The following is an 11,841-nucleotide window of genomic DNA, read 5'->3' as shown; positions in this document are numbered from 1 at the left end:
TTCTAAAGTTTGCAAGTTGAAGCCATATTTGATTTTCGTGAAACTAATATTGACTGTTATTTGGATTAAATGATACCCTGCCATATTTTACTCCACATTGTTATGGTATTTGCGTCCCTATTAGCGTAAAAGTAGCCTGGATGTTAATATTTACATAGGGAGAATTATCGTCTGAAAAATGCGTAGTGCATGTGTACAAAATTGATGACCCCCCTAGCTCCCCAGAACAAAATGGGTGACACACCCCACCCCCTCCCCCCCTTAAAAAATCATCATTCACCTCATTTCCCCCCTTCCCCCCTCTCCCGGAAAAAATTATGAACGGTCCCTTATCAAGCACCTAAGACTAGAAAGTAACATCCGTCCAAATGATGGAAGTTTTTTCAGTTATTTCTGAGTATCGCTACATTTTTACAGGGATAATCTATAGCTTCTACGTCTTCTATTCTCCCTGATATTTCAGAGCATAAAGAAACAGTATGGTATGAGGTCGAGTTTGTCATTCTTTTGGTGCCATTTTGGATAAGGGCCGTTTTAGCTAAAGCTCATAAGTGCAGCGCTGTGCGGAGCTTGTCCTTGCCAGTCTACAACATCAAGATGGCGTTGTAACACTCACATTTTGTTGACAAGTGAACTAAGAATACGAATTTAGGCTATCATTCCTTGCTTGCAATGCCTTCACACGGTGTTACGAAGGAGCGTTACAGAAGGTAGTCTTTCCATTTTGGGTTTCTATTCCATAGGTTTTTGTATTTCAGTGGTACCTGTTGTCAGAGCTCCAGATAAGATTTAGCTCATGTGGGTACTGTACCCACTGTATTTTTTTGGAGTGGGTATTATGAATGTTGAGTGGGTATTTCATGTTCCCACTGCTTTCAAATATGTGCGTATTTCAGTCATTTTACTCACCTAAGTATATGCCATTGAGTAAGTTTACTAAGCAGGTATGTTCTGCCTTATGTCATACCTAATCAAAACCAACTAAATATACTCTCACAAAAGAAACGCATATAGGAATTTCAACTGTATTTTTATGTTTATTTTGAAACATCTTGTAGGCTTTTTGAGTCAATGAAATATAGCGAAATTGCACACTGGGAATGCAGACTTATCCGTCTTTGGCACCAACTCGAGGAAAGTCAGTTTTAGTGTCACATGGAGACGTGTGGTGGCGCTGAAGTCAATACCTCGTGTGACCACCGTGGGCATCCAGAACTGCACGGCATCACCTCGGCATCGAACGAATAAGTCTCAGAATCTTGTGTTGCCCAATCGCAGCCCACTCTGCCTGTAGTGCCTGTGCGAGTTGCTGAAGTGTCTGGGGCTGAGGGTTACGGTGTCGCACCCATCTGTCCAGGGTATCCCACAGATGTTCGATCGGGTTTAAGTCCGGTGATCTTGAGGGCCAGGGGAGCACATTGATGTTGTGGTTCTGGAGGAAGTCTCTAGTGTGACGTGCTGTGTGGGGCCTGGCATTGTCCTGTTGAAACAACTCCCTATGGCGATCAATGATTGGAAGGAGGTGTGGGCGTAGGATTTCGTCACAGTACCGTTGAGCTGTCAGGTTGCCCTGCCCACCAAATCACTTCTCCTACGGCAGGTGATCGCTCCCCACATCATAACACTGCCCAGACCGAATCTGACCACCTGGGGAACGCAAGCGTCAGCGAAACGTTCACGTCGACGTCTGTACATCCACATTCTTCCATCGCGTCGTTCCAATAGAAATCGTGATTCATCACTGAACCAGATTCTACGCCAATTCGGTAGGTTCCAGGCCTGAACGTTGGTGCATCATTGAACGCGATGTCGACGATGTTGTTGTCGAAGCACAGGGCAAAAATAAGGTCTGGCACGTAAACCAGCCTCTCTCAACCTGTTCCTTTTTTGGGAGAGTATATAATGGAAATGATTTCATAAAAAAATCACTCATCCTATACTGACAGTACAACACTTGTCCTATACTAACAGTACAATTTGATAGCAATCGATGTCTTTTTCATTACGCAAGCAATTTTAAAAATATATTCCGTATGCATTTGTTTTAAACTTCCTGCGTATCTAATATCCCATAAGCTTCATGCAAGCCTCGGTCTGTAGTTTGTATGTTTATGTTATATGGATAACTTGGCAACAATCCAGTTTAAGAATACAATCAGATAAAAATTATAATGTTCGATACTAAAACCAAACAAATACAATGAACACGTTACAACCATATAGTGAAAAAATAGGGGCCCAATGGTCAACTGCAATATTTGGGTCTTTGGCTAGAATGCACTTTACCGCGCGCAGCCCTCGCTGCTCCCTTTACGATCCTTAGGGTTAGGGTTTAGGGTAAGGTTATGCCACCCTTTTACGATCCTTAGGTTTAGGGTAAGGGTATGCCACCCTTTACGATCCTTAGGGTTAGGCACCCTTTATGATCCTTAGGGTTATGGTTAGGGAACCAGCAGCGCTAATGAATCTGAAAAAGTGCACCCGGTAAAGTGCAGTACTCCCGGGTCTTTTTGTAGCCCCATTCCACAATGCACTTGTAGAGCTACTGCAGTCACTGAAGTCTGGTCTGGGGAAACCTGTGGGTACCCACCTGACTCATGCCACCCATCCCAGCCCTTTCATAGCGCATTCACTTCTGGGTGGGAGAAAAATCAAATCTTATTCTGTGCGTGTGTATAATGCACACCCTATTCGATGCAGGTGTATATTTTAGAATTGAACACAACAATACAATTATGAAACAATGTCCTGTGACATAAGCCAAGCAACAGGTTTGTGGGGGTCCTCCCATTGATCTGTAATCTCTACATGCAATGTCATTGAAAAGCTGCTATTTTTGTTGAGATTTGTCAGCATTTGTTTGAAAAAACAACAATTAGACCGCTCCATCACCTTTTACTGCAAGTGCTAGTTTATGAGAGTATTTCTTTTTAATGTTTCCCATTTTTCAGCTTGATTTAATGCATGGTGCTAAAGTGATTAATGATAAATATATTGTTTTTTTATATGCAGTCTTTTTAATTTTTAGTGATAGGAATGTAGTTTAGTAGGCTTATTATTGCCATTGAACACACCCAAACACTGCAGATCCAAACTTTATCTTATGTGGGACATAATTTACAATAAATCAGCTGGGTTTCTGAGCTCAGCTTTTCAATCATCAGTTGCATATATTCTTCACACAAAGGACAGGATTAAATGGCTTAGTGTCAAGTATTTTGGCTACAGCAAACTGTCAATGTGCTTCCGCCCAAGCCACTTTTCCTCTTGCCCACTTTGTTCTTCATTATCCAATGTTCCTTCCAACATTTTTCTGTCACAAAATGTCCCAGTGAATAATCCAATATCCTGTCATTCATACGTTCTTGTAAATTCAATGCCTGGTGCTTGTAGCCATTCTCATGCTAATGGTAAGTGTCCGTAAACGAAAAACAAGACCATATGCCTGCCCCTTGTTTTTGGAACTGCCACCTATTTTCACCCACTCACATTATTTCTGTAATGTCTCAAGCATGACGAGATACATTTGCACATATTTTATCAGTGTGGATGTAGTTCAGTTGAGAGTTTGTCTTCATAAGATTGTCTTCATAAGAGCTTGTGGTGCAGAAGGGATTCTGATTTTTGGTTTGCAATATGAGCCATTTTCACCACTCTGTGTTTTAGTCTTTAGTATAGTAGCAATGCCTCAATGTTCATAATTATGTGTGGGAGTGGTAAGGTAAGGTAAGGTAAGGTAAGTAAGAGGGTATGATGTGCACACCATTCACCCAATGAAATATTGTAGTATGACACTGGAAATGCTGTGTGGTATGTTATAATCCAGAAATACAGGTAAGGCACCTCCTTCTCACTTGCAAACACTTTTCTCATGTGTTATTCAAATAATGTCAAAAGCCAAATTTCTCTCACACTGTTTTATCTACAAATAAAAAATTGAAATCAGTGCGTTCTGATTCTATTTTCAGGAGTAGGTCACGATCACCTTATCAAAGGCTCCGTCCTTTTAAAACATCAAGATACACTGATGCTCGAGTGAAATCTGGTGGACGTTTTGATCATTCTCACGTGTCTCAAAGGTTCCTCTCCAGGAGAAAGTTCTCATCATCACCTCAAAGATCACCTAGAGATCACAGAGAGAGATCCAAACATGGACATAGCCCTCATGTTTCAAACAGATATAAATCAAGGTCAGAATATGTCTTCATGCTGTTGGGAGGAGCTTCAGGGATGGTTGGATATCACTGACATTTACACCTTGTGTTTTGTTTTTTAGACTGACAGCTGATATTGACATAAGCAATGATATATACACTTCCATCCACCTGTCAGTAGTCATGTTCAAATATTAAAAAAATAAATTGTAAAAAATTTCAATTCTGAAGAATTTATACAAAAATGTGAATATATAGAACAATCAGGTGAATTTTTTTTCATAGGTAAGGATAACTTTCTTATCTCAATATATACTAGGCACATATAGAAACTGCATACAAAAATTTATAATCTAAATTTATCAAACCTGTGTAGACACATAAGGATTTAAACTCAGAGAGATTAGTGACGTATCCAACATGCATGCACGTGCCACGTTCCGTGACGTCAGTGGGTTCGTCCTTGAGATGTGCAATACGTTGTTGCACGTGCATTCCGGGAAAGAGAAACAGAGCAAATGAATGCCACACAATACTGTCACTTTGGAAAGCTCAACCCCTGCCCTTGTGATTGTTCAAAAAATTAAACGGCTATTGAAACGCATAGCATGCCAAGGCTCACGTCTGCACAACGTCATGAGGCCATTGGGATGGTCCGTGGGGGAATGTCTCAACGACAAGTGGCTGCACATTTCCACTGCCACCGGAACACCATTTCTGCACTGGTGAGACGCTACGAGAACACAAATTATGTCATCGATCGGCCACGTTCTGGACGTCCATGTGTAACAATGCCAAGACAGGACAGATGGATAAGGGTGACCCATCTTCGCCACAGGTTTCAGACTGCAGTGATGACAGCCTGAACCATCCCAGGACTTTTCCGTATCCACCCCAACACAGTTCGACAGCGTTTACGTCATCACGGGATCAGACCACGACGTCCCACCATACGGCCTATCCTGACACAACGTCATCGACAAGCTCGCCAAATGTGATGCCGAAATCATGTTCGCAGACCCTTGTTTTGGTGGAGAAATGCTGTTTTTACAGATGAGTCCAGGTTTAACATTTCCCATAGTGATGGACGTCAACGTGTCTATAGACGCGTGGGAGAACGTTATGCACAGGCCTGTGTCTTGGAGAGGAATCGCTTTGGTGGTGGTTCCGTGATGATTTGGGGTGGAATAACAGCACGCCAAAGAACTCCTTTGGTGATTGTTCAGGGCAACTTAACTGGTGTGGGCTACAGGGATCAGATTCTTCGACCTGTGGCAATTCCTTTTCTGCAACGTCATGGCCTTGGGTTAACCTTCCAACAGGACAATGCCCGCCCTCATCACGGCAAGGGTTGCTATGGATTTCTTGCAACAACACAACGTTGACTTACTGCCTTGGCCTGCAAATTCACCGGATCTCTCCCCGATAGAGCATGTTTGGGACGAGATGGATCGATGTCTACGCCGTCTTCCTCATCCGCCAGATAACGTCCTTGACCTTGCAACAGAAATTGAGAGAATCTGGTGTGACATCCCACAAGCCTTCCTTGCACGTTTGATAGGCTCTATGCGTCGTCGATGCACTGCTGTTCTCAATGCCGGTGGTGGACATACCCGTTATTGAGCTTGTGACATGGTCGTTGGACCCCTGTCCCGCTTGTGGACTCGTGACGTCATTGTGATTGACTTTTCAATTGAAATTCTCCCGACTTGTTATGGTCTCATGATCCTTCCATTAAAGTTTATATGTACCTTTGACATTGTTATTGTACTTATCAACTGGGATGATATTTTGACAATGCACAGTTTCTTTATGTGGCTAGTATATATCTTCTATCATAGGGGCGGAGGGGTAGCCTAATGGTTAAAGCGTTGACTTGTCACGCCGAAGACCCGGGTTCGAATCCCCACATGGGTACAATGTCTGAAGCCCATTTCTGGTGTCCCCTGCCGTGATGTTGCTGGAATAATGCTAAAAGCGGCGTAAAACCAAACTCTGTCAGTCAGTCAGTCTTCTATCATAAGAAACTTATTTGATTATAATGTAAAGAATGGGACATATGCACTTTACGGGAGGGACCTGGAAGTAGAAATGTATTCTGTAGCTCGCGCTTTGCGCCAGCACACACCAAAGGCGCGTCTTTACCGCCTTTGGCAGTAAGCAACGCGCAGAGCGTCTTATATATAAAGAATCACACAAGAGCAGCCTGATCTCCGTTACATTTTTGACGGAATTAGAGGTCATTCTCGTGTGTACTGGCAAAAGTTTAATTTAAAACTTTGTCTGAAAGACATTTCTTACTTTTATCCACCGTGTCTTTGACCCCCCCAAAATGCATTATTATCTTAAGAGCACAAATAATGAAAATGAAAATAAAGAAAATGAATATGAAAATGAAAACATCCAACCTACCAATGAATTCAATGCATCTGCAGATTTGTTCCTGTGAGGTAAGTGAACCGTTTGGATATTTGTTATCCTAACGCTGGAGATGATCTGCTACATATCACATAATTTACAGGGATTGGGAAAGGCAGGGGCCATGGGCCATTTTGCATGTTAGAATAAAAAATGGCCCATTAAAGTTTACTGTTGATACAAGGGCAGTGGCCCATTCTGAATTAAAGAAATGGCTAATAATCCTGAAAATGGCCCATTGTCAAGGTTCTCTATCCCAATCCCTGCATAAACTTACCTTTTTGTTTATTGCAAATGAAAATGGAAAAAGAATGATACATTGATGCATCTAAGGGCTAAAACTTTTTAGGTTGAGTCCCATCCGGGATTCTATCATAAGAAACTTATTTGATTATAATGCAAAGAATGGAACACCTGCACTTTACGGGAGGGACCTGGAAGTTTTAAAGTTTACTGTTGATACAAGGGCAGTGGCCCATTCTGAATTACAGAAATGGCTAATAATCCTGAAAATGGCCCATTGTCAAGGTTCTCTATCCCAATCCCTGCATAAACTTACCTTTTGTTGAGTCCCATCCGGGATTCGAACCCACATCCTCAGGCGTCTGACTTTGTGTGCTGGCGATTAGGTGCCTGACTCTGAGGGTGTGGGTTCGAATCCCGGATGGGACTCAACCCAAAAATACTAGAATCTGTACTTTACTAAGAAAGTGTAATCCCAAATATAACATATGTTACATTTGACCACTTTCTAAAATGACATGTATTTCATAGCTTTCGGTCGTGGGGCCGTGCCAATTAACACTTATCAGAGGGGTACACAAGGTCCGCAGTCTAGACTACCAGTTGTCCGACTTCCATTTTTGTGGAAGCCGCGGTGGCTGAGCGGTCTAGGCGTCTGACTTTGTGTGCTGGCGATTAGGTGCCTGACTCTGAGGGTCTGGGTTCGAATCCCGGATGGGACTCAACCCAAAAAGTACTAGAATCTGTACTTTACTAAGAAAGTGTAATCCCAAATCTAACAGATGTTACATTTGACCACTTTCTAAAATGGCATTGTGTATTTCATACCCTAAAGAACTACTGAAATTAGTGGGAAAAAAACAACACCGAATACTGTAGAACATACAGACTCCCAAAATATCATCTTGAAGTATTGTGACAGAACATCACACTGTCCTCCTGGTAGACTTGTACTGAAAACTAACATGGCCATTAGTGCTGGAGTGCTTGTGTCAGCGTTTATCGATGAGCTCATTAAACTAATTGATATTCATAAAAGCTGAAACATTAAATTAAACTTTAGAAGTTATGTTTCTTATTGTTATGTTTATCAAATGAAGACTAACTCAAATCACGCTGTTAGCTGACTCGTAAAACTGCAATGTTAACAACAGTACTCGCATGCATGTCTCAACAGAAATATCCTTGATATTCTTGGTCGCAGTATTAATCAGTGCCTGTTCTGTTTGCACAATGTTATGACTGTGTCCAGTTAGTGCCGACTTGAGCTTTTGCCGCCCCCCTCCCCTTTTTTTGTTGTTGTTGAAAGTTTGTTTGGAATTGGTGTTCATGTTGACTACTGACTATCTGTGAGAATGTTTTCTGTTCACAGAAAGTCTCCATATGTTGAAAGAAAGACTCAGCACTCTCCCACTGTGTGGACATCGCCAGTCCAGGACAAGCCAAAAGCTGACACTTCTGTTTTAGACAGGGACTCTTTGAGAGAAAGATCAACATCTGGACATACGAGTCATCAGGATTACTTTCCATCTGAAAACAGGAAAGTGAAAAAGAAAGTAACTTTAAATGAACGTTTTGGTTTGACTGAAAAGAAATTTGAACTTGAGGAAAACATAACTATTGGACTTCAGCGTAATCCTCACATCCCAATATCAACAGCTGTAAATGTTACAACAGCAAATTTTGATTTTCACAATTTTTTGTTGAAACGCCAAGCCAGTGAAGGTCGCAAGCCAATTTTTGATCGGGAAGAAATCAAGGCATTTCATCATGATGACAACCTTGATGACCCAGATGAATTCGAAAGGAGAATTATCACTGTTTTATCACCAAAACCTCATGGTAGTTTTAGAGGTAGACAGGATCTCTGTGCTGATTCTACTGATGTGGATTATAGCATTAGAAGATCTTTAAGTACTGCATCCATCTTTGATGCCAAACATGATGAAAGGAATATGAAGGGAACTCATCAGATATCTACATATCACAGCAGGTATTTAACATTTAGAAGATCATTGAATTTCTTAGTCGCTCAGCAGGCTGAAAGTCAGGTGAGCTTGTATTGCTGCCTGCATGTCTGGCATCCTTGATTATCTTCTTCTGACAATAATGCTTGTAAAGTGGTCCTTTTTGACATTTCGAATTGTCTTCTACATATTCAGGGAAGCTCTGTCATTAAAATCACCTGGCTGAACATAAAGTTGCATGTAACAAATTAACTTCTGAAATCACTGAGGTATCGCTGCAGACATTAATAACACCTGATTCTTTTTTCAGAAGAGGTCCTCCTTGGGGTACTAATAGGCATTTGTATGTCCATTAAAAATTCCTACAACAGGTGGAACTATATTTTGAATAAAATATTTGCAAAACAAAAAATTCATTTTTGTCTTGTTCAACTACCCCTGCAGGGCCCCTCATGTGCCCCACAGCCAAGAGAAGGTAAAATCTTACCTGGAATTTCGCAACTCGATTTCCATGCTGTCATTCTCATGAGAAGACGTACGTGAGTTCCATTCACCTGTGCTATTACAAGTGCTTTTCCTAATGATGAGTGCAAGAGAGACGAATTCGATTACTGTATGTATGGTCTTCTTTTTTATTGCATAGGCGATACGCTAAACTAGATCTAACATCTTTTCTTTCTTCAATGTTGTAACTTTTTGTCGGCCTCTGTCTGCGTGCTATGTGACTTGCAAGATGGTGGGCATAGCGATAGGTTTCGCACTCCACTATGTGTCGTTAGTTCCTTATTACATGAAAGAAGTTTCTCATTGATGGTGGGACCAGGTCCTAGTGTATTCTTTATGAACCTTTTTTGTAATTTTATAGTTTTTTTCATGTGACATATCATATTTTAGTTATTTACTTACAATATGTTAGCATAGTCACATAATTTTTCACTGTTATTCTTCTGTGTGTTTGTGTAGCATTACAGCCAGTCAAATTGCATTCAGTATTTGTGCAGGAATATTTTTTATTCTTGGCTTTTTTTCTCCACTTTTAACCCGTTGGGTTGTCAGATGGAGAATTCTTCAGATGCTTCAATTCTTTACATGTTTCAAGTTCAGTTTGGTAGTGTGGTGTAGTTGTTATGCTTGGCATCACAATTTTTTATCGCCCTTGCATATTATTCTTATAGTGTTGTTTGTATTATGTCTGAGACATATTTGCATTACATAGTGTACATATTTGTAGCCTCGATCTGTCCAGTTATTGCAGTTTGCATATTTGGCCTCTGGACCCACCCTCTAAAAAACCTTCGAAGAAGAAGGCTTTTTCTTCGGCGTCTTAGGATGTGGGAGGAAAGAAGGCTGCATCTACCCCTACTCCTACTCCCCCCACACCCTCCGTGTCTGCTGAACCTTCTGCACCAATTAGTGTGAAGCCCATTTCTGGTGTCCCCTACCGCGATATTGCTGGGATATTGCTTTAAGCGGCGTAAAACCATACTCACTCACTCACTCTGCACCAGTTATCACTCTTGATGCCATATCCAGTCTTTTGCAGCAGCAGATGGTGTCAGTGAAGTTCCGCATCGATGGCACGATGTCCGGGCTCGGCTGGGGATAGGCACCAAGTCTGTTGTGGGGGATGGTTCTGGTGCATCTGTTGGGGGAGGGTTCGGCTTAAGCTTAGGCCCTACCGATCTGATCCGAGCTTCAGCTCTGGGGATGGTCAAACCTTGGGGACACGCTGTGACCCAGGTTTAGGCTCCGGTCTGGTGTAGATCCCGGGGATCTTTTGACTCAGGTGTCGACTTGACATCTTCTGGTGCCTTGGCCAAGATGCTTCCAAGAGCACTGGGGCTGGTTGCCTCGGGGCCTCGAGGCCTGCCTACTTCGGGGAATCCTATTTGGGTGGGCTCTTGCCTGGTTTCTCAGGACTGTGGCTCAAGCTCAAGCCGGGGACAGGACAATCCGAGCCATCTGGCTCCGCTTGACCCCCTGAGTACTTCATATTCGACTTGAGTAGTGCCCTCCCAGTCTACTCTTGATGAGAGTTCCGCCTTGGAGGAGTGCGAGGGGGAAGATATGGAAGAGGAGGGGTAACAGTGGGGCAGGCTTGTGAGGTCACATACTCACTTGGCTTCTTTGATTGGCATTTTAGAAGTTGAGTAGATGAAGAATGAGGACTATTTTTATGGATATACAGCTTCTTTATTCTATATAGGCGACATTTCGACATAGATTCTAATGTCGTTGTCAAGCAAGTGGTACATGAGAAGTAATTTTTTGGGTGATATATACATGAGATGTTTGCACAATAGATGAGGGATGAGGCGAAAGTGAGTTGTTTATACAATAGAAGCGGTTGGTAACACAGATGGTATACAGGATTAAGTAGGTTGATTGGAAGCCAGTAGAGAATGATGTACATAGGTTGTTTACATAGGTGATAAAGAAAATGTTGGGAAGCCAGTAGTGATGTGATGTTACACAACTGATAATGTACAATGGTTGAGTAGGTTTACTTGAAATTGATACAGCAAATGATGATAGGCCTTTGGGATGAAATATCCTTCATCTCTGTTGATAGTTGGGAAAATCTTCTTTATGTGGACAGCTTCAAGTAGTTTTCGGGTTTTGAAGTCGGTCTGGTTCCTCTCGATGACCTTGGTGGTGTACCAATTGATGTTGTGGTTGGGTTGGCTTTAAGGTGGTCAGCCATGGCGGATTTAGCGTTTTTGTTTCTTACTGAGGCCTGGTGTTCTTTGATCCTAATGGTAACTGGTCTTGAGGTTTCACCAACGTAGGATTCGCTGCAGTCTCATTCTATCTGTTGGACAACAGATGACACTTGGGTCATCGCTAAGGCAGGCGTACGAGAGGATCTCCGCCGTCCTGCCTCAGGTGGTTGTACCTGAGCTTGAGCCTGACCCAAGAGAAGGCGAATATACTCTGTTCCCATGTCCAGTCGTTGCTGGACAAGGCAGCCATCGAGATGGTTCCAAATGGTCAGGAAAACGAGAGATTATTTTCCGCTCACTTCTAGCGACAAGAAGGACGGAGAGTTCAGACCCATT

The 11,841-nt window shown here is 42.2% G+C and overlaps 1 protein-coding gene across 2 annotated transcripts in view; it reads left to right on the top strand.

The window, feature by feature from the left end:
* Nucleotides 1-575: 575 nt before the first annotated feature.
* Nucleotides 576-11,841, top strand: part of LOC124285930 — a 102,317-nt gene continuing 91,051 nt past the window's right edge. For both annotated transcript variants that reach the window (XM_046722207.1, XM_046722206.1), the window contains exons 1-3: nucleotides 576-710; nucleotides 3,969-4,190; nucleotides 8,188-8,808. In XM_046722207.1, the coding sequence (XP_046578163.1) occupies nucleotides 673-710; nucleotides 3,969-4,190; nucleotides 8,188-8,808 (881 nt within the window). In that variant the 5' untranslated portion in view covers nucleotides 576-672. The remainder of the gene's footprint in view (nucleotides 711-3,968; nucleotides 4,191-8,187; nucleotides 8,809-11,841) is intronic.

This window comes from Haliotis rubra, unplaced genomic scaffold (genome assembly GCF_003918875.1).
Source record: "Haliotis rubra isolate DU_JTF1 unplaced genomic scaffold, ASM391887v1 Scf370, whole genome shotgun sequence".
In the NCBI taxonomy this organism is placed as follows: Eukaryota; Metazoa; Mollusca; class Gastropoda; order Lepetellida; family Haliotidae; genus Haliotis; species Haliotis rubra.
Note: the sequence above shows the minus strand (reverse complement) of the source record. Positions and strands in the feature narration are given on the sequence as shown.